At 48.8% G+C, this 27893-nt stretch overlaps 2 protein-coding genes across 4 annotated transcripts in view; one reads left to right on the plus strand and one right to left on the minus strand.

Moving 5' to 3' along the window:
• Nucleotides 1–2507: 2507 nt before the first annotated feature.
• LRRC75B (leucine rich repeat containing 75B) lies at nt 2508–23898 on the minus strand. Its single transcript, XM_061466020.1, has 4 exons — nt 23299–23898; nt 18486–18614; nt 15175–15287; nt 2508–4372 (listed from the first exon to the last, which is right to left on the minus strand). The coding sequence occupies exons 1-4, from the start codon at nt 23554–23556 to the stop codon at nt 3850–3852; spliced, it is 1023 nt and encodes a 340-aa protein (XP_061322004.1). The 5' UTR covers nt 23557–23898; the 3' UTR covers nt 2508–3849.
• Nucleotides 3499–27893, plus strand: part of GGT1 (gamma-glutamyltransferase 1) — a 61711-nt gene continuing 37316 nt past the window's right edge. For 2 of the 3 annotated variants that reach the window (XM_061466004.1, XM_061466005.1), the window contains exons 1-3: nt 3499–3614; nt 5500–5604; nt 21209–21273. The gene's annotated coding sequence lies outside the window, so the exon portion shown is untranslated. Of the gene's footprint in view, nt 3615–5499; nt 5605–7715; nt 7857–21208; nt 21274–27893 lie in introns of those variants that run through there. The other variant, XM_061466007.1, reaches the window with a different exon arrangement.

Raw genomic sequence — 27893 nt, forward strand, 5'->3', positions numbered from 1 at the left:
CTCATCTCCATTCTGCTGATTAGCACAGCACAGCTCAGACCAAAACCACAACTTTCAGCGGGGCTGAAACAGGCTGCACAGATCCTCCCTGGGGCTGAATCAGCAGCTCTGCAGGGAAGAGCTGTCAGCGGTGGGCTGCAAGCTGGGGGTCTTGCCTCATTTCAGGAGGTTGCCACTGTTATGGAGAAGCTGTGAAGATGCCTTGATGTAGAGCCTTACAGAGACAGTGCTCAGTCAAGTACCAAATGCGCAGCACCCCTGCTCCCTCTTTCTAGATATGCCACTGGCTCACCAGGTGGCTCCAAGCCTTCATTTAAAATGCTTCATGGCTGAGTTTTCTTCTTGGCACAGAGTGCTGCTCTGCTCAGGCTTTAAGAGTTTAAGCAGATCTTGCTGACGTTTGAAATGCTTTTCATTTTTGGCGAAAGGTATTTTGGAAGGAAAAAATTAAAAAATAGTGTAATCTTTTCCACAGTAGGGCAGCAAACTGAGGACTGAGCCCAAAGAGTGGTAGTGAATGGACTTAAATACAGGTGGTGGCTGGTCACAAGTGGTGTTCCCCAGAGCTCAGTATTTGGGCCAGTTCTGTTTATTATCTTTGTCAATGATCTGGACAAGGGGATCAAGTACACTCTCAGTAAGTTTAAAGAGGACACCAAGCTGGGCAGCAGTGTTAATCTGCTGGAAGGCAGGAAGGCTCTGCAGAGGGATCTGGACAGCATAGATCAATGGGCTGAGGCCAGCTGTGTGAGGTACAAGGGTCAGTGCTGGGTCCTGCACTGGTGTCAAACAACCCCATGCAATGCTATGGTTTTCGGGAAGAGTGGCTGGGAAGCTGCTCAGTGGAAAAGGACCTGGGGGTGTAAGTTGGCTTCTGGCTGAGCATGAGCCAGCGTGTGCCCTGCTGGACAAGGCGGCTGATGGCACTGTGGCTTGAATCAGAAACAGTGTGGCCAGCAGGACTAGGGAGGTCATCATCCCCCTGTACTTGGCACCGGTGAGGCTGCACCTCGAACACTGTGTTCAGTTCTGGGCTCCTCACTACAAGACAGACACTGAGGTGCTGGAGACTGTCCAAAGAACTGCAATGAAACTGGTGAAGGGTCTGGAGAACAAGACCTATGAGGAACAGCTGAGGGAAGTGGGGCTGTTTAGCCTGCGGAAAAGGAGGCTCAGGAGAGAAATTATTGCTCTCTACAACTACCTGAAAGAAGTCTGTAGTGATAGGGGTGGTGGTCTCTTCTCCTCAGTAACAAGTGATAAGAGGAAATGTGCCACGGCACGTTTAAATTGGTTATTACAAAAGCTTTCTTCCCCTAAAAGGTTGTCAAGAGTTGGACCAGGCTGCCCAGGGAGTCACCATCCCTGGAGGTATTTAAAAGACATGTAGATGTGGCACTTAGTGACATGATTTAGTGGTGGACTTGGTAGTGTTGGGTTTAACAGTTGGACTCCATGACCTTCAAGGTCTTTTCCAACCAGAACAATTCTGTAATTCTGTAACGTACCACACTGAGAAGGGAAAAGTGAGTTCTGAGAAGAGGCAGCTGGTGACCTCTGGAAGCAGCATGGCTTTTCCCTCAGTAATGGGAATGGCCACTTTATCAGCTCTGGTTTTCCTTTTGCAAAACAACTGCATGTTCCCCAAACTCAGTCTTTGCTGCAGAAATGACTTATTCACTTCTAGATTCACTAGAAGGGCTAAAAAGTGGGTTTGGGTGACAACTGTTGAGGGGAGAACATGCTTGCTTCCCACCTTGGGTTTTGCTGGGGTTTGGCTACATTTGCATGCCCTCTTCCCCATCCTCCTGGCCAAACATCATATTCCAGCTATCTCAGAGCCTTTTCTCTTCCTCCTCCACTGGAATGGGGCAGCTAGCACCTGGCCCTAGCTATATTTGCTTTACCCTCTTACATCTTCTGCTTCTTTTGTCAGCTGGACAGACTCTACAACACTTCTTTTTGCAAGTTAACAACATGAAGGACATGAGGTCCTCCTCCAGTGACTGGAGTACGAACAGGACTGACTCTAGCGTTTGCAGTGTCAAGCTGTAATACTCAGTACAGTGTCTCTAAACCCAGCTTTCTTCCTCAGGAGACTGGATTTACTGGGGCTTTTGGTAGTTGATCCTGTCTGATACTATCCAGTGCCCTCACACTGTTGGTCCAAAGGGGATAAGTCACTTGAAAAATATCACTGATTTTCTTCCTGCAGAATCTGTAAAATCAGCAATGAGCATGAAAGGTGTGTCTATTTCATGTGGATTTGTGTGGCTTAGTATATGAGAGTTGCTTACATGTATTGAGACTCCCAGAGAGAATCAGCAGAGGTAGGCAAAGTTACCATTGTTAATTTAAGAGGGCCAGGATTTACATGTTTGTTGTTTGGTTGTTGTTTTGTTTTTTTTTAATATGTCTAATTTCTTTAACTTTTCCCTCTTTCGGAAACATACCTGCTCTCTGAATTCCTGTGGGGACAGATAACTGAGAGGACTTGACTTACCAGCTGAAGTGTGATCAATTTATTTGTATCAGCACCTTGCAACACTTAAGGGTGGCAGCCTACCACAAATGAATAGCGACGTTTCACTTTCATTAGAGGGATGAACCACTCTTACCAATGTGAATGGCACTTGCTGCTCCTCTCCCACACTGCTCAGCACTGTAGGATCACTGCTGGTCTGTATTCTTGCAGTCTGGGCTGCTGTGAACAACCCAAATACTCAGACTCTGTAGTGCTTCACGCTCATGTCCAAGAGAACTGTTTATTATGTTTACATAGAGCATGAGCAGCGTGGAAAACACTGAAAATACTGCATCGGTGGTTTAGGGTTTGGACAGCATTGGAAATGGTGATGCAGCTGCTCACATCGTGTCTGAGGTATGCAATATGCCATGAGGAGCCAAAGCTTTGCGCATTCATTTGAGAAGTGCCCACCTCTGGCATATTCACTGCTTGCTCCTCTGGTGCCACAGTTACGCACTTAGCTGTCTGCTTTTCCTCCATTTCACTTGGAACTTGTAATTTTAGTACAAAAGCACAGGTTTTGAAACCAGTCCTGCTAATCCACGAGACTGCTCCCACTCCCTCTCCTCCCTCCTCCTCCCATCCCATCCCAACTCATCCCATCCCCCATGCTCCCACCAACACATACCTCCTTCCCCTCCCTTTCACCCCGGTCACACAGCAAATATCCTGATGCTGCAATTCCAAGCCATGTGTCCGCCCCAGCCTATGCGATCCAATGGTCTCTGACCAAGTCCCTTTGTTCAGAGGTTAATACAAAACACACAATAGGAAAAAAACAAAACAAAAGGAGCCAGACACAAGAGGGAGACACACTGCTGGGCTCTAGCTCTAGCCTCTCAGCTCTTCACCTAAGCTCCACAACAGCTAGGCTCTTGGGCTACCTCCTTTCACACTCAAGGCTGCAGGTCCCAAGGTTTCCAAGGTGCATAGGAAAAGGAAGAAAGGAAGTAAACTACAAGCCTGTTTCTGTTTTAGGTTCTCCCCATCCATATCCCTCAACCCAATGGCTGCTGGAGGATATTCTTGACTCCGACAGGTCTTTTCCCATCTTCCAGTGAGACCCTGCCTGGGGACCAGGTTCACTGTAAGTCATTGTTTCCTCTCTGGAACATGGGCAATGGGTTTTGCAGTGAGGGGAGGGAGTGGAGGACGTTGTGGGGGGATGACAGGCTTTTGTCTCGCAGCAGGTGGGGGGGACATGTCAGGGAAGGCGCGAGGAAAGAGCCAAAGGAAGCCGGTAAAGCTGGCCCTCTGCTTGGTATTTGTACTCAAGACTTCTTGGGGCAGCTTCAGTGTGCCAGTGCCGGCCTGTTGTCCAGTCACCTCTCGCAACCCTGCTGAGAAAAACCACGTGGCATGGTGCTTCCGGCTGCTTCATCCTCTGGCTGGCTGCCCTCATGCCCGCTGGAGATCTCCGAGTCGCAGTCAAGCGCCTCGTAGATGGTAGGCAGTGTGGTCTGCTGGCTGAGGCGCTTGCGCAGGCCCACAAGCAATGGCTGCGGCATGGAAGAGACGTCCACGTTGTTGCCAAGGTCAACCCAGGCTAGGCAAGGAAATTTGTTCATGTCCTTCATGGTATCAGTCAGCTCCTTCATGGTCGCCCGCGTCAGTCGGTTGCCATTGAGGGAAAGATGAGTGAGCTTGGGTAGTGCCCAGAGGAAGGGCAGCAGCAGGCGCACCATGTCATCATTCAGCTCGGTGAAGCTCAGGTCCACAGAGGTGAGGTGGTCCCCATTGTTCTGCAGGTAGTAGGCCATGCGGTGGACATCCCGCATGGTCAGGGGGATCCCTGACAAATCCATGGAGTCCTGGCTCACCTTCTTCTGTAGGCTGGTCTTCAGGCTAATGGTGGAAAGGGGGAGAGACAGAGAGATCATTAATGAGAACACTCTCATCCATCTCTCACCCAGGGGAGAGAGCACTTGGGACGGGGGGAACTCATTAAGAACATGGGCTAGAAAATTAAGCAAAGGTTTAATGGAGTTCATTGGAGAAACAGGTGCAAGGTTTGTACCATGCCTCAGGGCAGACTGTGTCCTGGGGCTTTCCTGTATATTCTCAGCACTTAACACATAAACTTTGGAGAACTGGCTAAACACAGGATGCTAAAGAGTCTCCCACTGGCACATTTCAATGGGCATGTATGCACATGTCCACATGCTCATGCATAGAAAGCAGAGATAACCAAGGCAAGCAAACTTTCGAGGTGCACTGGTCTGCACTGTGTGGGGGCTGTTTGTGCACCACCTCTCCAGGTAAATGCCAAAGTCTGTGGCAAATAGACTGTGCTGCAGGGCTACTGTAGAGGACAGCAGTGTTAACAGGCTGAGAAACGAGTATTTTATCAGGAAAACAATCTATAGGCAAACTGCACTCCAGGAGTGGATTTACTGTATGTCCCTTTAAAAGCCTTCCTAAACAGCACTTAGTCATTAAGCAGCACCAGTGGCTGCCTATTTGGGTCTCTGTGGTCAGCAAATCATCTGGGATCTGCTGCAGCTGTGAGGACATAGGAGTGCTAAAAGAAATCTAGAGAGAGGGGTTTAGCCATTTATTCTGTTGTCTGCCTGGCAAAGTCGAGTGAGGATGAGGTAGGTAAGATGTGCACAAGGCAAAGGTGTGCTATGGGGCTGTGTATGCAAGGGGAGTGGGATGTGGAGTTTTATGATGGACTGTGGGACTGTGAGAGTGCTGTGGAAAGTGGAAGCTGTGGAGCCATAGGAGCTGGTGGGGATACGCTGCAGGAGAACCTAATGTCTTGGTGTAAATGATTCTAGTTTTGCTCTCTTTTCAGGCAGATCTAGCTTTAAGGTTATGGGAGCCTCATTAGGACCTTCCATTAATCAGTGTCACTAATCATGTACTCAGTGGGGTTTGTAAGTGCCTTGTTGAGCTTGGGAGGAGCAGGGTGGGTTAAGAATTAACCACCAATTTGAAGGTCCCCACTCTTCCTATCTGGCTCTCCGTAGTGTCCTGCACACCCGTGGCACAGCCAGTCCCTGAAAGCAATGGGTACACGGGGACATGCAATTTCCTCGGAGGAGGCTGCAGCACCGCAGGAGCTCCTGTGGCAGGTGAGAATGTCCCTACAAGCCCTAGTGTTGCCAGGCCCTGCTGTAGTTGTGAGAGGATGTGACAATGCTTCTATAGCTTTGCTTTACACATGCAGTTCATGGCATCCTGCAAATCTGAGTCCTTAATAATCCCCTATGAGCACGTCACGCAAGTGAGTAAATGTGCATCAGTGCAGGCAACAGCCCTTTGTGGACACATTCAACAATGGCAAACCTGTAGCTGTGCTTCCTTGTAGGATTGTGAGGTCAAAGACCTCGTGGCCTGTCCTGTCAATTCTCAAGCCAAAAAATACCTATCCTGGGTTCAGCAGCACTTTGTTCAAGCTGCTTCTGTATGCCCTTATGCTTCTCATAGGAATTCAGTGTGCAAGGCTCAGGCTGTATCTGCAAACTTGCATTTGAGTTAATGAGCTTTAATTGTAGAGAGGTAGTAACAATATGAAATAACTTACATTCAGGCCTAAAGGTTTAAAAGAGCCTTATACATTACTTACTAAATGTTTACACTTTACATAACCCAGACTACATCTCAGTAAATCACAGGAGGGGCAAGGGGAGCAGTGCTTGTCTGTGCTGTCCAGCAGAGACTGATATACTGGTGAAATATTAATCTGAAATCACACAAATTCGTTCTCCAAAGGGCCTTCATTTGGAGATGGTACTTGATACCTCTCCAGTATCAGGGCCCCAGAGACAGGATTGTGAAGAATATTACTGCAGCAGTGCAGTTCTCTTAGCTGCTGCCATAAGAGCAGGAGTTGTGAACTGTGCATACTGCAGTCTGGAAGGCACTAGACTAGCCTCCCTGTTCCTGCTACATCAAGGGATGCTTGATATCAGCCTAGCCTGCCTTGGAGCTGTATTTTGTCAACTCTCCTGGTAAATAAATGTGCGCTTTTTTGGTATAGTTTGTCACCAGGGACTAGCAGTGGTGTGGCACAGTCTACCACAAAAGAGGATTCAAACTGTATAAATTCTCTCAGGGACTGTCCTCAGAGCTGGAGGTCTTCAGTCTCCCCTGGAACAATGTTATCCCTTTAGCTGTTCTAGGTGTTTTATCTGGGTGTTTGATGTGGAGTACTTCTAGCAAAACCAAACATCAAATGCACAGTGGAGATGTGCATTCATACTGGTGAGAGTAAGCAAGGAGAAATGAATCTTGATGTAAGCCTGACTGCACAGGGGATATAGTCCCCTCTATCCAGTAGGGGCTGGTGCAGAAGGTGAGATGGAAGCCTTCTCTTGCCTGTAGAGTAAGACTTTTTTGGAGGTCTGGGGGAATACAGGATAACAAGCATAGAGGCAAGCCTGCAGTGACTTCAGTGCCTGTTTTGTGCAAACACAGCCTGTGGCTCCTGGAATTTCTCTGCCCCAGTGCTGTCAACCATTGGCAGATCCTGGGTGGGGGGAGCACACAAAGGAGACATAAACATAGGGCTCCTCCAGCCCCAAGCCTTGTCTGAGTCTGTGCAAAGCCTCATCTAACCTTCCTATTGCAAAGCTGCAAGGAAAAAAGCGTTAGTGCTCCCAGTTTGGTATGGGGATGGGAACCAGGCTGGAGTGGGGACCACTGGAGGGCACGTCTGAGCCAGCACCGCTCCCTCTGCCGGGCCTCAGCATTCAGGTGCCGGTTTTCGTGCTGCGTGTGCAGCAGCAGCTTTCTTAACAGGGGGCAAGTTTGAATGGCTCTTGGGGTCCCATTTTGAGTGACTTGGCTCTGAATGCAGACAGTGATACGTGAGGGGAAATGTCAGAAGGACAAAAGCAATGTGCTTGTCTGTCTCTGCCTGTTAAGCCTCCCCCTCCAGTTGGCTGCTATGCAGACACTGCAGTAGTAAGTCATGTATCATGCTCTGACCAGAGCAGGTACCTCTTGCTGCTCTCTCCAGCAAGAAGCCAATACCCCAGGGAGGCTTAAATCAAGCAGACAAATTATCTTCCCATAACTGATTCTCCAGACTGGACTGTTCCTGGCTGAATGTGCTTAAACCCTCCTGTCCTGTGCCAGAGCCCGCCCTCTCTCCTTTGCTGGCTCGTTTTTCTTTCCTTTCCTGTGCTTTTGCTGCTTCCTTTTGCCCTCATTGCTGTACCTGCCAGGGTGACTCTGGGCCTCCTGTCTCAGCACTGTAGGCTCCTTCTGTGTTTAAGTTATTCTCTTGCCTGTAAAAATCCCTCTTGTAGGGATGTGTCTGTAGAAGCCTCGTCCTGGTGAACATAGCCCCTAATCCTGCAGCCAGGCCCTCAGCTCTCTGGTAAGTGCTGAAGCATGAGATCTGATGCCCCATGCATGCTAGCTCTTCTCACCTCCTTGGTGGTTACGTGCAGCTCCAAGAGGTGCAGCTAAAAACTATCTCTAGGGCAGGGCACAGAATAGCTGCCCACTCATTCTCCTCTATTGCTTTAGAGGTAGATATATCTGCTGTCAGAAAAGGGACAGGGAGAAGTGGGTAGAAGCTTTACTCTGAATTATCTGTCACTTAGTATTTTTTTGGAGCTCTGTTAAGCTCTGTTTCTCAGGGGAGAAGGGAGGTGGGAGGGTGCACAACACAGGACACCAGTATCAGACACTTCTGCAGCAGCTAAGAGAATGCCAGGTTTACTTCCAGGGAAACGGATCCTCTATTATCCCCTAACTACTGCATGTGAAGTAGGCTTAAAGACTGCTTCAGCTGCAGAAGCTTTTTTTCCTGTGTGGGACAAGGTAGCTACTTAGGACATGGGTCTTGATGCCTATGGGACTTGTGGGCAGAGGACTGCAAAGTACTGGAGGCTGGATGCCAGCAACTTAATGCTACTGCAGCTGGTGCTGTGTGCAGATTTATAATTGTGGGGATTTGCATCTAACAAGGATCTGGACCCTGGCTGCAGGGAAGCAGACTGTGTTGTATTATCTGCAACAAGCTCAGAGAGGAAACAAACCCCCTGCTCCCTCAGATTCTGGAGAAATGGCTGCAAATGAGAAATTCTGTGAAACTTTAAGCAAGGATAATCAGCAACCTGCCCCCTCCTGCCTGCCTGCAGCTAGATGAAGCATCCACTGAGGGATAGTGCCTGCCCACCCTCCTGGTTGCAACCCTGGTCCAGCACTGCTGAGGGATGGGAGCCCTTCTTGGTGTACATCTCCTTGTTTCTCTTGTGAAACAAGTTTTTTCTTGTGTTGTTCCCAACTCCCTTCTTGGGATCTGGTCTTTCTCCCACTGACAGGCCAGCAGCCTTCCTTTCACCCTTCCTTAGGTGCCAAGTCCACCGTTCAGCAGTCCCCAGGCTGCACCATGAGCCTGGCCGTGTAAGATCCACCCAGGACCAGCCCAGAGAGCAAGGGTTCTGAGGGACCTGCACATGTCAGAATAAAGCTTGCTCTCCTTTGGTTGGAAACAGGAAAGGAATGAAACAATCTTGTGCCTCCATTGGCTTTTTTTCTGGGGTATAAATCTTCTCTCCACGTAAGGATCAGTCATTGTTCCTTTCTCCTGGGAACTCAGCTAAAATAAGCAAATTCAGAGCTGTCTTGAGATGAAATAATGAGGAGACCTGAAATTAGTTGCTAGTCATTTGTTTCCAGGACCTGTCCTAAGGGACTTAACCCTTAGGCCCTCTTCCAAGTCCTTCTTTGAGTCCAGGAAGCTGAGGACTCAGCACTTGTATTTGTTTATTAGCACTGAATCCCTTCAATGGCTTGCTCATCAGCCAAATTCTTTGGTGGCTACAGGGAAGGGGTGTAACAGCTCCTGACCATTGCTCTGATGGGATTTGCCAAGCACTGCAGTGGCTGCTGCCTCTTTTTGGCTTTGTGGGATTTGGAAGAACGTGTTCAGGCCGAGGATGTTCAGATTTATGGAGTCCCAGCCTCACTTCCTTGTCTCCATGCTGTGGTGGGATGCTAGGAGGAAATGTTGAGTCAGACTGGATTTCAGTAATGAGGGATGTCCAGAATTCCTTGCCTGTCTCTGGGGAATTACCAGCCCTCTCCTCCTCCTATTTTTGATTTGCCTCCAAATGTAGAATTTTCTGTTGCCAGAGACTGCCATCACTGAGAATCTCCATCTTCATTAACAGGCACTGCCAGTAGTGGCTAATTAGCCATGAGTCTGGTATGTCTTGGCTGCAATTCCTTGCATAGAATCTAGTGACAGACATGTCTGGATGGCTCCTCTGCTTTGAGCAGTGATTTAGGGGATGGACTCTGGGCTTTTTAATCACCTACTTAGCATAATCTGCTTGCTTTGCTTCTCTGTGGCACAGGGTGCTGCTGTGCATGGTTAGCTTTAGCTGCTTCTAGTGAGACATGAAAAAGGAAAGTGAAGTCTCAAAAGCACTGACCTAGACTAACCCAGCCTGAGCTGGTGAGGCTGGGCCCAGCACCTCTGTGAAGATGGAGACAGTGCACATATAGGCCACCTCCATGAGCGTTTCATGAGAAGGGACTTCCTCAATCACATCTCCATTCTTGCCCCCAAGCTCTTTTGATCAACTGTGGGAAATCCCTCACTGTGGAGAGCAGGGAGTGCAAAGGCAGCCTTTTTCCTACCACCCTCCCTCTGCAGTTGGGGTGGGACATGGGTACCTGTAGGTGTTGATACAGCTGAACACCTCTCTTCTTCCTTGCTCTGCTGTCATCTTCACTCTGTCCTTGAAGGTGTGTTCAAGAGAGCTGTGAACCCTTGGCCTCCCTCCTGCTGCCATGTGATCCATCCAAGACCTCTGGTTGTTTCTCCTCTTTTTTTAGGTCTGTCCTAGCAACACAGCAAATAATGCTGCCTCCTCACTGTAAATGTCTTATATTGGCCTATGTCTTTGTCAGATCTTCAACCGTGTAAAAGTCATGAAGGCACAAGGTCTCTGCTGATTCCTTTTAACTGCCATCTGCCCACCAGCCTCCATTGCTTCACTCATTGTCTCTCTTTCTGTCAGATTGTCCTGCAGCTTCTGCTTGCCAGCCTTGGACTTTCTCTTCTGACCTGTAACAGGGCAGTGTCAAGCTGCTGGATGACCCTTTCTACCATCTCCAACAGCCACTGCAGATGTACCTGTCTCTCAATGCTGCTGGGAACCCTGATCATGCATACTGTTTGGGACTGCACTGTAAGATGAGGGGACAGTTCCTGCCTTTCCATAACTTATTCACCAGCTCATCTCTGTCCAGATAACCTCTCTGTGAGCAGCAGTCTCTTGAAAACATTGTGTGGGGTAGTTCCTGTACTCCCATATGACTATTACCATGTGGTTTTAGTTTACTGACTGTATTCTCTAACTTGGCTTCCTATCTCTGAAGTAGGAATGATGGGGCCTGTTTACCCTGTTGCATAAGGGTGACATCAAGCTGTAGTTAATATTCATCTCATGCCATGTAAAGGCTGGGATTTAATCTGCCAGAGCTGTTATCTACAGCCCTGAGTGATGTTCTCAAGAAAAAAAAGATCCAAAGCCATTTAAAGCTATTTCCTTGCAGTCTTCTAGACACAACTGTTTTCATTGCATTTTAAAAGTGCATCTAATACCACAATGTCTGCACAATGTGCATTAATAATTGAGAAATGGAGCAATGAGCCCAGGAGGGATACTTGGTTCTCCACCCAGCTTTGGATTAGCCAAGCCAAGAATCACTCAGATGGGCAAAGTAAAATTGTGGTGAGACTTGTGAAACAGAAAGCCCAGATGCGTGCAGTTTGGGAGTTACTAAGTCCATACACACAGCTGCCTTTCCTTTTCCAGAACCAGTCACTGTGTGGAAAATCTGTTGGTTGTTTTCTGTGCCAGGAACATCCTGATTGTAAAGATCATCTTGTGTTTACTGTATATTCAGGTTTGATCCTTGCACTTAAGAAAGGAAGTAGTTACACTGAAGTAGCCAGCTCTGGGGATGAGGCAAGTGGAAGATCCATTGAGGTTCCCTGACATGACTTTTGCCAAGGCAGCTCAGTTGTAATCCACAGCTTGGTTGCAGTGCTAGGCTGTGATCCAGCTCTCCAAGCAAAGACTGTCTTCACTTGATACCCTTCCACTCTGAATTGCAGTCCAGTGTCTCTTGCCCTCAGAAAGTAATACACCCTCTGGGTCTAGCCCTGTTCTGGAGACAGATGGTGGCACTTGCACAAGCACATACGGTTTTCCTTAATTTAGCTTTGCAGAAGGTCTCAACTTCTGAAAACAGAATTAACATAAAAAAAATCCTGCATCTGTCAAAATTCCCCAGAAGTGGTGCTGATAGCCTAGAAAGCTCATGTGTGTAGAGCAGCATTTCTTCATCCATTACTCTTTACACTATAAATGTCCATTTAATAAGGAAGTGAAGATGAATGTCCATTTAATAAAGAAGTGAAGATGGAGTTATACAACACTCTAGGATGAATTCTGCTCATTAAGTGTGAGTGATCTATACAACTGTAAAATGGTGCTAAAACTGAATTCCCAGGAGGATGTAAGTGACTGAAAACTATGCAGCAAAGTTGTGCTGGTCCCTTCTGTGAAATCTGATCCTCCAGTTTCTCTGGTTTTAATTTTAAATCCCCCAAGATCTCACCTTCTCTTTTTGGTTAGGCAGCCAACCCAATAAGGTCAGCTGCAAGTGAGATGTTGCTGTTGGCTGGAAGCTGCAGACCTGAGACAGGATTTTGCAGCAAAGGAGAATTAAGCCCTTGCTTTCAGTATGGCAAGCTTTCTGGGCATCATCTGGGCAGCTGAAATAGTCTCTTTGGGTGACTGCACAGCTGGGACGCTGCTAACCCTTCACTGTACAAGGCAGACAGCTACTGCCAAGAACCCAGAGGCACAGATACAGAGAGCAAACTGCCTCCCAGCATCACCTTTGACAGTTTAAACAGGCAGAGAAAATAGACACAGCCTGGGCTGGATCTCTTCTACTGTTGCAGAGTTCACTGTGCTGCCATAAGCTTTCTCCTTCTATGTTTCTGTATAGACTCTGCTTCTGGCCTGTATATCAGAACAGGAGAGCTTGATGTACCTTATTATTTCTTCTTTATTAGTACATGGGTGGCTCAGGTTTCTACTTGCTGGATGCTTTGGGTCCCACTGAGAAGACATGGGGATGTAACTACAGTTAGTTTGCTTCTGACCTGCTGGTTTGCTATTTGGCAGTGGGGAGGAACATCTGGTGATCTGGTCCCAGTATTGCAGGTCCTTTTCATCTCCCATACCGCATCTCCATAAGAGCCCAAATGTAATTAGAACCTGGCAGATGCTGGAAGCTCTCTTATTAATTATCTCCTGGGCCCATCTAACATGCTGCCAGAAAGCAGAAATCACATTTCAGAAGAGAACAAGGGGGTCCTCCATCAGCTCAGTGAAAGCCAGAAGCCAAAGCCCAGGGGACCACAAAAGCAAGAGGAAAATGAATTCAGTTCCTCAGTGTAGTCTCCATGCACTGACTCCTCCCTGTGGTCCCAAATGCCCACTAGATTTTAGAAATGCCATCAAAGTATTACTGCTACACCCATACTTTTTACAGGACCTTGATGGCAGGAAGGGTGCAAGCCAGGGGCATGGGCTTCAGAGACAGACACTGTAGTAAAATATTCCCACTAGCAGATAGATGGAAGCAGAGTATTTGGATAAGGTTAAAACAGCCTGTCTGGACAAAAGCAGGTGCTTGCATCTCAGAATGAAGCAGCTATTTCTTGCCTTCCTGCTACTGACAACATCCATTTTCTTGCAGCAGCCTTGGGTATCAGCTCTGCAGGAACTTTTGCTGCAAGACAGCTCCTCTCCACTCTTAAAAGTAAAGCTCTGCTGTTTAATATTTAATCACAATTATTTTGTGCTTTATGTAACACTGTGCAGCTGAGCCTGACTGCCAGGCAGGGCTGCCCACTTTAGACCTATTATTTCCCTCCACTGCATATTGTCTTGCTGCCCTCTTTCTGCTTATGCTCACAGATGCTCTGTTTCTGGCCAATGCCCTGTACCTTTTGGCTTGACCCTTCTGTGTGGGATTTGGGCTCATGGGGCCCAGAGCTCGTTCTCTGGCCACAGACCTCCTCTCTGTGGTGTTAGTAAGTGATGAGTTTGCAGCACGCATTCCTCTGGACTGTGCAATCAGGGAACATCTCCAGTTGGACTCTCCATCCTGGAGTCCAACTGGAAGAGAGGTTTGTTCTGCAAAGGGGAGTACATAGGCAGAGGGTTGAGTTAGCAGCAGCAGGGAGGAACTTCTGACTTTGAAAAACAGAAGGGGGCCGAGTTTCAGCACGGCATTGAGACAGCCACCCTCTACAGAGTTCTACGTATTTTCAGCGCTTCTTATCTTTAAGTCTCTCTATCTTGGACATGGATGGGGTTGAGGTCTGATCTACTGTCTATATGCTGCATCTCTAGTGCTCTGTAGGATCCCATAGGGAAAATGTCATCTGAGTGGATCTGGAAAAGGACTCTCTCATCTCTGGTCCCTTGGTCTTGTTCTGTGCTGTGGTTCCCACCTGCAAACCAGCATGAACACTCCTGCCCTGTGGAGTGCTGGGATTGAGAGCATTGAAACTCACAGTGGTAAAATGGGGCTACAGGTATGAATGGCAGATAGCCATTCATATCACACACATGATATTAGGGATTTTATTCCTTAAGATGCACTGGGGAGCTGCCTCTGAGTCAGAATGAAAGGTATGATGGGGCAGTTCCATGGGGGATTTTAAGTTGCTGGTACACGCATCAAAGACTGACAGTCTCAGAAAAGCCCAAGGCCATTCTCGGAGTGCTTCCAATTTTGCACTTTTTTTATCCAGTCCTGCATTTATTCCTGAGAAGCTAGTGGGACTGACATGACCTCTTTTCTTAGTAATTTGTCTGTCTTTTCTTCAGCAGTGGTGACCTGTGTCACCAGAACAGGCTTTGCTTGAAGAAAATTAGGAAAGAAGGGGTGGATTTAAAAGAAGTAGGGATTGCTCTTTATCTGGTTAGAAAAATCCATCAAGTTGCAAGGAGAGAAGTGTGGGTGTCTTGATATGTTTGTAGTAGTGGAAAGCAGTTGCCAGCCAGTAGCTGTCAGTGGCCATTGTACTTTGAGTTGGGTTCCCTGTACTTGAGGTTCTACACCATCTCGGGTCCTTCTAGTCCTGGCAGAGAAATGCAAGGTAAGTAAAGATGGTCACCTCTCTGCCAGCCACCCCACAGTGGGGTGATCAGCTTGTGGTAGTGCCTTTTAATGGGAGATCTTCCCTACAGGCTGGGAAGTTTTGCTGGGATAAACAAGGACAAAGTGGGATGCAGAGCTGGGGGCCAAACACCCTGCAAGCCCTGCCAGGAAGGTTGTCTGCACTTTGCAGTCAACGAGATTGATTTTGATGCACTTGGGAGAGGTTGAAGAACTGTAAGACTATATAAAAAGGAGTAAATAGCAAGCCAGGCCAAGGAGAGGGGTGTTGGTTCTGACCCTGTGCTGCTTGCCTGAGGCTTTCTAAGAAACTCAGCAGTGGCTGCCATGCAGGTTTTCAGCCCTACCTTTCTCTGAGAAGGCCAGTGGCATCCCAGTGGCAGACTGGGATGGTGCTGGGCTTCAGCAGTTTCTCCTGGCAGATCCCCCTCCGTGCCCATCCACAGTATCCCTGCCATGCTGCTTACCACACTTGGGACTTCCTTCGGGGCATGCCGTGCCGGTGCCATTTCGAGTGGGGGGTTAGGTGGTAAATCAGCTGCCTGCAGATCCTGTCTGAGGATTTCCAGGGGTCATATTCCTGAAAGCAAAGGGACATCTTAGACTCTGTGTGCACCACAGAAGAAGAGGAGGCAAGGGGGAAAACAGAGGAAGATGGGAAAGGAGCAGAGGTGGTAGTGGAGCAGGTGTATGTATATAAGGGAGGAGATGAAGAGAAAGGATGAAAGAGGAGTGGAGAGAAGGCCTGAGGTGCCTCTGCTACATGCCAACTCCTCCTGAGGTGGGGAGGAGCAGCAAGAGCTGTGCACTGCCAGGAAGGACCCCAGCCCATCCAAATATGTCCTTGCCCAAAGTGGGGCTACACTTTCACAGCCTACCCAGGAGCAAGTGCAGCTCAGAAGAGGGGTTATTTTCTAGAGCTGTGGCAGGGAGTCTCACTCTAGGCCAGGCAACACCCAGGGGGGCAGAGGTGGCTGACAGTGTGAGGGGCTCTGTGCAGGGACCCCCTACACCGTTTTCTCCAGAAGACCTCCACTGCTGTTGAAAGCCTAGTGCAGGGACAGCACGGGTGTCTCAGCTCCTCACTGCTGTATCCTCAGCAGCACTTGTCCCCAGCTGTGCAGACAAGCTGCCAACAATGTGGTACAGGACTCTGCTAAATTACTCTTAATGACCCTTCCCAAACTCTCACTACAAACTGTCTTTGGACTGACTTATCTGTTACCCTGATATGGAAAGTTTAGCATTCAGCACCTTGCCCTGTTTCTGAGGTGTTGCTTGCCGGGAGAGATGTGCCCTGGGATATCCCTGCTCCACCTGCAGCAGCACCCTGACTTTGTTCCCCCCTATGTTCCAGCTGGGAGATAGCAGGACAAGGGATCAGTGAGTACCCCATACTCCATCTTACATCCTTGTGTTCATTCTGCTCCTGGAGGTTTGAGTTTGGGCGCTTCCTAATGCCAGCAGTTTCCTCCAGCCCCTGCAGTAGTAACTCCTCAGAAAAAGATGGCACCAAGATGATTGATACCTTCCTGAGTTTATTTTTGCATGTATTCTCTATTGCCATGACTTTGAACAGCACCTCTCTTCCTCTGGTGAAGCAGAATGGCAAATGGCAGCTGCTGAAGGCTGGGAATTCTGCCCTCTTTATCATATTTTCCAAATGCTGGCAAACACCTGCATTCCCATTCCTCAGCCCTCCAGCTGTTGTGCAACATGTGCATTTAGGGATTTGGTAGGTAAACACATAGTAAAGCTGTAGGGGAATATGCTAATTCATTCTTTATGGCAAGTGGTTACAGTGCTGTGCCGTGGGCCAGCGGCTGCACTGTGGCTTTCCTCAGCAGTCACTGAATCAGCTCAACTCTCCAGGGATGCGCTGCCAGCATGTGGCTGTTGTGCTGTGCCAACTGGAGAGGGATCCCAGCCTAAGTGCTCAGCTGAGTGCTCCTTCATCCCTGTCACAGGTCCCCTAGGAACCCCACAAGGACTGGCCCATGCCCTTGGGTTAGGTGCCTTGTCTTAGGCTACTACAATGCTGGCAAGACTGCAAGTGGCACCCTGCTGTCACCAAAACAACAAACCTTTCCAAGTGGGTGCACGTGCACGGCAGGCTTCAGCGCAGAAGCTGGCACAATGCTCTGCAAGCATTTGTTGGCTCACAGCTGAGAATTACCCTCCTGTTCTTTCCCATGTCCTCATTGATTTAATTTCCACTGACAGACTGGGAATTGCACTCAGCCTGCTTGCCTGTAATGCATTTACACCCACCAGATGCTCAGCCAGGGTCAGAGAGCGGGGATATGGACTGCTGGTGTTTGTGCTGGTGCTGTAGGGTACTTACTGAGTGTCTCCAGCCCTCCTGTTGATTTTGAGGGTCAGCTCAGGTATTCAACATTTTCCTTAAGATTGGGGAAAATCTTATCTATATAATGGTACATTTGTCACATAATACATGGAAAATAGAGGAGGAGAAGTATATGCAGGTAGGTAAGAACTGTAGTGTGTTATTTGCTAGGTACCTGTGTAAGGTCATGTTCCCTCGTGCTGCCTCCCCTGAAGGGCTCTGCACAGTATGAGGTTGGAGATGGTCTGGTACAACAGCTGGAGGTGAGGTCAAGTGAAGTATGATTAAGAGGTGCTGCTGGAACCCACCCCCTTCCTTTTTAGATGCTTATAAAATTTGCACTAAAACTACACTTTAAAAGATCTTATTCAGGCTGCATCACAGCCCAGTTATGAGAATTGAACTTTGTCTAAATGTACTTTGTCTACTGACACCTGACAGGTTAATTGTTATGAGAGCCTCAGGAGATGACAGAACAAGGTTAGAAGTGCCAGTAATCTACAGCAAGCATCCAATGTATTCCCTAGGGCCCTGCTGTTTGCTCTGAGCTTTGTGTAAGTAATATCTCTTTGAATAAAGAAATTCACTCTATTGCTCTCCTTATAAAGCAAACATGACACTTGCCAAGTCTGATGAGTAAATGGGTGTATTGCAAATCCAAGTGTTTGTGGTGGCAAAGAGTAACAGAAGTTACTGGTGTTACAAAACAAAATTGGTTAACAAAAAGATACTGGTACTGCAGTGGGACTGTGTATCCGTGATGTTTGTCTACACCCAGCCCTACCTCTGTTCTCCTCAGTCTCTGAAGGAATGTGCCGAAGCAGTGCAGGGATACTGTGCACTAATACATTTGCTTGTTGGACCCTGAGTTGTAATGTATTCCTACAGCACTGCTGTTAGGAATCTGGAAGGTTATAGCAGGGAGGTAATGCTGGGCAAGGGCAGTTACATATAGCAAAGGGCCTGGCAAGAGAGAGGTTCTTCTCCTGCAGAGGTACCAGTCTGGGCAGAGGTGCACAGAGATCTCTGTTCCTCTCTGCAGCCCCCTAAGCCCCCCTATAAGCTAGCTGCTTGGAACCTCTGCTGTGTCCCAGTCAATATGGCACCACTATCCACCCCATACATTTTTATCTGGCCTGTACCCTGTCATCAAGTTTACTATTGGCACAAAAATAGTGATTTCTGTGCACATAACCACCCCTTCCTTCAGTTGTGTTCATGTTCTGAGGTAGTTTTAACTCATTTCTACGGAAACATATATCACAGTCTATGCTGTATCTATATGTAATCTATATGCTACCACTCCAAGGGCATACACTGGCTGGTTCTGAAAGACTGCAGAGCACTACCCATCACCCACCACTGCATTAGGGCTCTCTTTGCATCAGTGCTATGTTGCAAAGTATTCACTGGGCTGGGGCAAGGGTTCACCTTTTTGGGACACTGCAGATCTCTAGCGAGGCTCATCAGCAAATCGTGGGAGATGGGATCCACCAAATTGAGGAAAGTTGCATTTTTGTAGAGCACTTCATTGAGAAATGTTCCTTCCAGTCCCAGGTCCTACAGGAAAAACAGTCAGTCAGATACATGGGCTTCCTTGAAGCTATAATCATGAGGTGTTTTGAAACCAGAAAGTAAATGTGATGAGGTGCCAGCTGGTTGCTCAATGCAGGAAACTATCCAACAAAGGTGAAGCAGCTGTGTCTGACTCAGCATCACTGTGATGGGGAATGTGGACAGCCAAAGAGCTGAATGAGATGGAGTGTTAAGTTCAGCTAGTCAGCCTATGGACTGAGCACCTTGTTTTCACTTACCATAGGAAGGTGAGAGTGGTATCATTCCCAGGCTGGCTGGAGCCCAGAGAGAATTAGCTCCAGAGAAGCTCACGGCTTTGTCAGCCTGTATGTGTGAATCTGCTGAAGAAGCTGTGCAGGAAGGCTCGCTCTAAAAATGCCTCTCCAATCTCAGCTTTCCAGGAAGAATTAAGCCTTTCTCAGGTATTTAGATGTTGCCATATGCCCTGGTCATGGCTGGCAGAGCAGAAGTCCTTCCTGCCCATCAATATGAGTTTAGCTGTCCTTTGAATTTCTCACTAAGTGCTAACACTGCCAGTATTGCCTTTTGGGTGTAATGGTAAATTTATAGGTAACTCTACCATGACAGTCATGGAGAGTCCTCTTCTTGTCTTTCACAGAGTGAGCTGGGGGAATATCTGTAGTCCATGCAACTAACCTGCATGGACTTCGAGTATGAGGCACCTTTGGACTCGCTGGAAGAACCCTCAGCATCCTTGGGAACAAAAAAGCCTCTGAGGGGAATCAGATGGGTGATACTGCAGAGAACTAAGCTGTTTCTTCCTAACGGAAAACTAAGATCTAAGACATGGCACAGTTACTTCCAATCAGGAGATGCCACACAGGGCTGTGAAAATAAAAAAGGGCATCCGGTAAAGAGAGACCACACACATTGAAAATACCTCAAGGACAGAAAAAGAATAACCCAGGATTAGGAATGTAGAACAAAGGAGCTCCCTAATAGGGACAGTGGTGAATTAGATTCAATTGACAAGGAAGGCTCAGCTGAGGAATGAAACAAGTCCTATGCACATTCTGTATGCTGCTGCCAGGAGAAATGAATAAGCAAATGGGTGCCCCATATGTTCGCGCTGCTCCACGGAATGTGTGCACCACCAGTGAAAGGTGCTGTGAGAGCTCAGGGAAAAAAGGGAAGAAGAGAGACAGAAAAAAACCAGCTGGGTGTACACACATCCATCAGCAGCAGGGACAGAGCCATAGCTAGCAGAGGTGTGGGATCTTAACCCTAAGCAGCAATTACAGCCAGTGTTGTACCTACTCTCTCCTGCCTGGATTGAGCAGAGAGCACAGTACAGGAGAGACCCTGGCTACAGATCTAGTGGAGAAAGGGATGATAAATCAAATGCTTTACAGCCCCGTTACTGTGTGTACACAGATGACACCCATAAGCAAGCAAGGAACCCAAGCAGTGGATCAGTCCCGAAAGACAGCCAGCCAGACACAGCTGGATGTGGGCCAGGAGCATACCAAGGCACCATGCCAATGTCTCCCTTAACCATAAGGCTTCAGGGAAATGGAGCCTCCTACGCCAAGTGTAATATGCGCAGATGAAGCAAGCTGCCGAGTGGATGGCATGGCTGGGCATGCAGCAGTGGATGTCAGAGCAGTAATTAAACTCCCCCAGTTGGAGCTATACTATTAAGATGAATTTGCATTCCCATTATAAATCCTGCCTGCAAGGGCTTTATATGTAATATAGCTGTAAATATTCACTTCATGTTGATAGTCCATAAATTCTTAGCCCAGGGATGTTTTCTGGTTCATTTTACTTACTTCCCTCCCTCCTTCCCTCTATCATTTCTTGGAAAATTTTAAACCACATAAAGGATGGCTGCAGGCAGCAGAATATTGTAAGTCTTGCCAGATCAGTTTGCTTAGTGCTGTTATCTTAAAAATTATACTTGGCCATTGTCTGGGTGCAGGGATATTGGATTGTACCAGACTTTGTACTGGTGTAAATCCATCCTCTCCCCTGGCTTCAGCTCAGTGATGTCCATTTAGACCAGCAGAAATCCGGGCTGCCTTTTGCAAGTGGTTATTTCTGAGACTGGTAAGGTGATGTGCAGTGAGTTGTCCAAGCGTTCCTGTACAAAGGAAGTGTACCTGAGTGTATACCTATGGTCTGTGGTTATTCTCAGTGCAGTCCTCTAAAATGGTGGGACCTTGCATCTGTGTTAGTGGATCTGCTTCTGCCTGGCTTGCTTTACCTTATTACACCCTCCTCACATCCTAGAGCAGTCCACAGCCCTTTGGGGTCTGCAGACACAGGTCAAAACCCACTAGCAGATACAATTACACCCTGCAGGGTACATCTGCAGGGCTGGACAAAGTCTCTCTCTGCCAGGAGCAGCAGGCTGCCTGCAGCAGGAGGCACACACCAGCAGCCCATGAGCTCTGGTCTGGCTGAGCTTGCCTGCGGAGCAACCTGAGGAGGCTGTGATTCTGGTCTCACCATTGCTCTGCCTTCTCTGGGGTGTCTGTACCCTGCCCAAGGCACATGGTGAGGTATGGTGTTAAATATCACTGTCCACTAAACAAGGTATCTCTTTCTTTTTACAGGTTACAAACAGACTCTTACCTGGGACACATTAATCCGCGACTCCTTAGAGCATCTTACTGCCAAGGTAGGCCAGTCTGTGTAAGGAAGGACATGCTTGGGGACCAAGCTAAGGAATGAATTTAGCTGGGGAACGAGGTAAATTTGTAAATGGGAAAAAAGGATGATCGTAGTACCCTCTAAGTTGATGCTGGACATATGAAGAGGACTGTTCTGGTTACTTGACCCCAGACTGGCTGACAGTTGTGTTTAGTTGTTGAAGGTTGTGGTGTGTATTAGTGGTGTAGCTTTGTGCCTCTGAAATATCTGAGCACACAATGAACCAGAGTCTTTGGGGCGGTGTTGGATGGATTCCCATCTCACTGTGTTGTGACTACAGGATGCACGTCTCACTGCTCCGTCATGAGCAGATGAACAGAGGGTCACTGTTCCAACACGGGCAGGCAGAGATGGGGACCAGGAATAACAAGAGGAACTGGAAAGGCAGTGGACAAAATCTGATGTTCAGGACATGATGATTCTCAGTGCAGATGCGCTGAGTGTTTAACTGGTCCTGAAAGGAGGGCTTAGAAATGACCCTCCATGCCAGATGGCCCTGTGACTTAGCATTCAAACCCTGGCTGTTCACAATTGGATCTTCTGGAGACCTCCAAGGCCTGTGGAGGATTTCAGTGCTTCAGTCTCAAGGAGAGGTGCTGAGCACTATAGAAAATAACATTCTGTAGTTCTGGCCTCATGCATACTCTACAAAAGTCTGTTCATGTTACATTGCTGCATTCATGAAGTGAGTGGTTGCCTCTCTCTTCAGAAGCTTCTTGTAATGGTGCCTCTCCAAACTGCCTTTGAAATGTTATTCCACCTTTTTCTGCCACCCCGGTACAGGCTTTATCTGTCTACATGTATGGCAAGAACAGCGTTGAGCTGGTGGCAATCCTCATGTGAATGCTAAGGCAGTGAACAGGAAAAGTAGAGATATAGGTTTTGGTCCTGTAAGTTCTTACTTCTAAATGTGCAACCTGCTTGGGAACACTGACCACCATTGTTGGATGTGTTGCAAAGCCCAGGATGTTCAGAGCAGGGAGGGCTGCTAATGCAGCTCCCTGCAGCCGGTAATATGGCTGCAAGCATCCCAGCAAGCCAGTCCTGCTTCAGTACACTCCCCGAGTAGCCCAAAGATTACTTGCCACTATGGTGAGAAACTGAGTATGTTCCCAAGATTATGTAGGTCATTATCTAACAAAGATGAAAGTTAAGAACTGATGGTGGTTTATGTCCAAATCAGAGGGAGGATTCATCCCCTGTGTTACTGACTGCAGAGTTGCCTGCAGCTGGGGGAGCCGAGTTTGCCTGGAAAGTGGTGGTAGCACTGAGCGATGGAGTAGATGGCTCTGTTCCAGCAGCAGGGCTCTGTCCTCAGCAGCAGTTTGGCACCACACTGTCTGCACACTGGCTTTTCTGTTCCTGAATAGTAGCAGACAGAAAAAAGCTTCCACTGATACACTGACCCCTTTACCTCTCCTCTCCGTGAAGACTGCCACAGAGGTCCTCTTCCTCTCCAAACCCATTCTGGGCTCTCCCAAAAAACAGATCTCGGCCAGCCTGGCTGGATGGACACAATGGGATGTGGTGGCAGCGGGATGGCATTGGCTTTTCTCCGGAGGACATCAATCCCGAGCGCACCCAGCGACTTGCACTGAGGGGTGTGGATGGGCACAGCTGAGGCTTGGACCCCCCTTTTCCTGCCAGCAGCCGAATCCTCCAGCCCCTCCGCCCGGACAGGGAGCCGGGCTGGGGGCCGGGTGGGTGTCGCCTCCGGCAGCCGCTTCTGCCTGCTGCGGCGGGCACCTAGCGAGGCAGCTCCCGCACCGCCGGGGCGAGGAGCGGAGAAAGGCAGCACAAAGAGCCCGCCCCGCCCCGCCGAGGGGAGCTGCAAACCCCACACTGCCGAGGAGGGGAGCTTGTAAACCCCGGCTCCCCTCCCCGCTATGCAGACCCCGGCCCGGCCGGCACCGCCCGCGCCGCGCACAGCCCTTTGTTGCCCGCCCTGCCCCGGAGGTGGCGGCCGGGGCCCCTCATCGCTCTCAGCATTTACCTTGCGAAGCAGCCTGAGGATGTGCACGGCGTGCTCCCGCTTGTGCTCCCGGATGGTGGCCTGGATCTCCCGCAGCCACCCTACCCGCCGCACGTAGGGCGCCGGCGAGGCTTTCCGCAGCACCCCGGGCAGCTTCTGTGGATGGAGGAGCAGGGAGGAGAGGTGGAAGTCGCCCCGGCCGCCCTCTAGCCTGCCGGCGCAGGGCTCCTCGGTGCTCTCCTCTTCCAGGCTGCTCTGCCGGCTGAGGCGGGAGCCCATGGCCGCGTTCCGACCGCGATGCCGTCGTGCTTCGGGCCAGGCGGGTACGGGGCTGTGGGCCGGGGGAGGTGCCGGGGGAGGCGGGGGGTCTGGGCGGCTCCGCCCCGGCTCCCCGTGCTCCCCGCTGGTAGTCCCCGGCACTCCCGGAGCAGCAACGCCCAAGGGGTATTTTATTTGCTCGGGTCCCAGCCCCAGCACCCGCCTCCCCAGCGGCTGGGCAGCCCTCGCTGCCTCTTCTCCCTAAGGCTCCTCCAGTGCCGAGAAACGCTCGGTGGGAAAGACAAGGAGAGAAGCGGATGCTGCCGGGAGCGCCCCTTGCATCCAGGCATTTTGGGGAGTTTTGGTTTGTTTTTTTTTTCCCCTAGGCAAACTCGTTGAATGCTGCAAAAGGTTGTCAAGATTAATAGTGGTTCAAAACACGCCATCTGTCTAGGACTTCTTCTGCGGGCTATGTTTTCTCTTGGTCTGCTGTTGGACCCAGAGGAGGTGGTTTTTAACAAAGTGGCAGGAATTTTGCCCACCACCCGTTGTCTCCAAGTGGTAGTATGATGCTGGCACTATTCCTTACCTGCTGTGGGTAAAAGTGTTTTCCTCTTATGCATTCCTCCCTCCTCCAGCAGTGCACAGCAAGTTTAAAATCACTGCCATGCGACAGGGTGGTAAAATACAACGCTCGAATTCCACCTCAAACCACTGAGGTTTTGCAGGCAACTGAGTCGTGGTGGCTCAGCCTGACCTGCTCTGGAGCTGGAGCCATAGGTGCCCATGGATGGACCGTAAGTCCTGCACACAGAGGAGGAGTGTGTGATAGCTGTAATGTGAGAGCACACAGCTATGGGAACAACCTGAAGTTCTTACTGCCTTGTGCATCCCTTAAACAAGTAGCATCTGATGCATATGCAGTAGAATCTGTTCTTGTGGTCATTGGGTCTTCACTTTGGGGGAATGGGGGTGGCTGTGGCTCTTTGCTGTACAGAGCCAGCAAGATTCATTTTCTTTCTCAGAAGTCCTCAGCCGTGAATGGGGCTGGAGACGTGTGTGTTCTGCATCATTGCGGCCTCTTTCATATGCGCTATGGGTGACCTCAGTCTGGCTTGAAGAATCAGGGACAAAATGGGGCTGGACTCTAACAGCAGCCTGGCCAACGCATCAGTTTTGTCACAGCATTTACGCGGGTCTCTAATCCTGACAGCCCAAATCCTGACAGCCCAAATCCTGACAGCCCAAATCCTGACAGCCCTTCTTAGTGTTTTACTCAATGTTTGGTCAGACCTGCTCTATCTAAGAACCTGCAAGAGAGAAATCAGCGTGACAGATGCTGAGATATCACTGAGCCTGACTCAGGCTAATTCCATTTGGAGGGAGTAGATGCTGAGTAAGGATTTAAGGATCTGGTCAGAGAGCTTCAAAAGAGGCTGGGTCAAGAGAAAATCACTTGTTTGGGGTGCAGCATTATGGCTGCAGGAGTGTCACTGGGAGCAAAGGGAAGGACAATAACTGGCTGGAGCGATGGGTAAAGGTGTCAGCGGAGGCAACTAGACAGGCTGCCTTAGATTTGTGCTTCTGCCTGCTCTGTTCTGCGAGTGCTGCTGAAGGGAGAAGCGGCAACAGCAAGGTTTGTAACCAAAGGGTCGGTTTAATAGCTGAATGGCTTTGTATGGCTAATTGTCTCATACCTTATCTCCAAGAGTCAGGAGAAGGAAACATAATCTGCAGTTTACACATAGGCAAGGATGAGCTCATGTGCATTGTTCCAAGGCAGTGGGAGAACCAAGGCAAGCGCCTCAGAGGATGGCACTGGTACTAGGACACCTTCTACTTCCAAGTGAGTGCCAGTTTGAAATATCCTACCACAGATCAAATCCTCTTAATAAACAAACACTTGCAGGAGCAGTTCAGCTCTCTCTGGTCTGTGTGTTTTACAACTGGAGACACTACAATAGTATGAATAATAGGAGCTAAAGAGAAACACACCAGTGCTTGTGTTTACTGAGGGAGAATGGCTGGATGGCAGCTCTTTGTAGACTAAGAAATTATTCTGCCCTATCTGTGTGAAGGGCATTATGACAGCTAGTGAGTGTATTTCTCTAGCTAAGATGGTCAACAAAGTTTACTGCATGTATGGGGAGGAGGCAGGAGTTTGCTTGGGAAGAGTAGACTGTGTCAGAGAGTGCATCCTCTGGTCCTGTGCAGCCCCAGGAGAGACTGAGCCAGTAGGCAAGGATGGATACCTGGGGGATACCAATCTACAGGAGTGTTCCCATCTTCCCTTTCCTTTTTGCTGTGGTTGCATTACAGGGGGATAGAGCAGCTCACGAGCTTGTTGGGTAGGACAGAGTGAGGACTGCAGGGTCTCTCACTGAGGCCCCACCTCATCCCAGTGGATATATTAGCACTTCTCAGAAGGATATTAATTTGTTCTAACCTTAACACAGCTGTACAAGGTGCTGCCAACTGCAACTAGCTGGGTGCAGCATGGCTAACAAAAGAGTTTTACCAACAGTCTTTCTTAAAATGAGAAATGGGAAAAATGAAAGGTTAACAGAAATCCTCTCGCTAGTCACTCAATTCTGTGCTGTAAGCACACCTCCTTGTTTTCATCCCAGTTTCCAGTAATGGGAAAACTCCCAGCTCCTGGCCTTTTGAGCAAGGATAGCTCAGTCAGTGGCAGAAACAGCATAGTAACTGTACTGGAACAGACTGCAGGCCTCTTTCCCCTGGAATCCTGAATTACCAGTGGTTGATAGAGGATGCCTAGAGAGGAGCGTAAAAACAGGGGGCTGCAGGTTACTCTGTTCCTGAATACACTCCTTGCCATCAACCATCTCTAATTTGCAAATTTCTTGAGGTGGGGATCTCTACATTTCATAGTCCTTCACAGGTTTTTCCCCTACATTTTTTGAGCCTGAGCAAATTTGGGGCATCCACAGCATCTTATGGCCATGAGTTCCACTGTTCAGCTGTGTGTTGCGTGAAGAAATATTTACCTTGTTCTGAATCTGTCATTTAGAGTTTTCTTTTGATGCTTTGCAGCTTTTGAAAGAGGCAGCAGGCAGTCATTCCTTATTCATCTTCTCTAAGCTACTTTCAAATGATAAACCTCTCAAGTTTCTGTTTCCTAGGCTGAAGAATCTTGCTCTCATCCAGAAGCCTTTGTAGACCTTAGATCACCCCTAACCAGCTCCCACCCCCTTCTCTAGTCCTGCTGTAGCCTCTAGCAAATTGGCACAACAGCCATCGGGATGCAGATGCACCCTGGAGCTACCCAATAGCAGTGAGGTTTATGGTTTTGCTCTGTCTCCTAGCACTCTCTTTGCCTTTTTGATTGCTTTTGAGGTCTGGGCTGATGCTTTCATTGACTGCTCTTGGCTTGCTCTTGCCGTTGCACAGCATGCTTAGCCTCCTGTGTTTCACTTTGCCTGTCAGTAAACAGGGAAGGGGATAGTTACTGCTCACTCCTTACGAATTCACACTGGCAACCATGCTCAGAGGTTGCCAAAGCCTCTCATTTTTGTACTGTCTCATCTGTGTAGGCTCTGTGGCATACGCAGTGCTAGGCAGGGAGCTCAGGCTCATATTCTGTGGTAGGGCAGGTTGTGGCTTCCTCCCTGACACAACTGGAGGGTTGCCTTGAGTGTGCACTGTATAACATGCCACCACCCTGTCTGAGGAGTGCTCAGCAGAGCGCTGCAGAGCTGGATCGCTGCAGCCAGAGCTCTGTCACTGCCCTCTCCCTTGAAATAAATATGCTGTGGTGCTCCCAGTGTGACCGCAATTCTCATTGCCTCTGCCTGGGAGGAACTGGGTTCACTCACACACCTGCGTGCTTGCTGAGGCTGTTCTGATTTGTATGCTGCTCAAGCTGGATTCGAATCACAATCCTAATTATGTTTGCCTTGTATATGATGAAGGTTACATTTTTGACTGTTGTTGCTGGGTTAGAAACGTAATTGATTAATGTAGTGCTTAAAAAGGGAAAGAGGATTAAGGCAGTGGTGAGGCTGTGCTGCCAGACTGCCTCATACTGTCACAGCTTCAGCTTTTGTTTGCCTGCTTGTCTGAGCTCCCAACTTGTTATTTCTCATGGCTCTGAGCTTGTTGGCAGATCCCTGAAAGCCAAGCCTCCTGCAGGGAAGGGAGCTACTGCCCTGGAGAGTTACATGCAAAGAGCTAGTCCACAGTCTAGGTTTAATTCCCTTATATGTGGGGGCAAATGCACTTGCTTTTTAGCTGTGGTCTGTTCAAGGGGAAATGTATGTAGGAAGCTTCGTAGTCCCAAATAGTTGTAAACTATTGACTGAACAAAGCAGCACAGCCTGGAGAAGGTCCCCCTGTCG

The sequence above is a fragment of the Pezoporus flaviventris genome, unplaced genomic scaffold (genome assembly GCF_033815535.1).
Source record: "Pezoporus flaviventris isolate CSIRO_AGI_PZ_B2104156 unplaced genomic scaffold, CSIRO_AGI_Pfla_v1 ptg000041l, whole genome shotgun sequence".
Lineage (NCBI taxonomy): Eukaryota > Metazoa > Chordata > Aves > Psittaciformes > Psittacidae > Pezoporus > Pezoporus flaviventris.

Bases quoted from the DNA above. Each gene is read 5' to 3' on its own strand.
- LRRC75B (XM_061466020.1), bottom strand. From the start codon at position 23,556: ATGGGCTCCCGCCTCAGCCGGCAGAGCAGCCTGGAAGAGGAGAGCACC. The intron at 15,288-18,485 runs GTGAACCCTTGC...CTTTGCTTTCAG, and splicing joins ATCTGCAGTGTCCCAAAAAG to GAATATGACCCCTGGAAATC. The intron at 4,373-15,174 runs GTAAGCAGCATG...TTCCACCATTAG, and splicing joins CGAAGGAAGTCCCAAGTGTG to CCTGAAGACCAGCCTACAGA.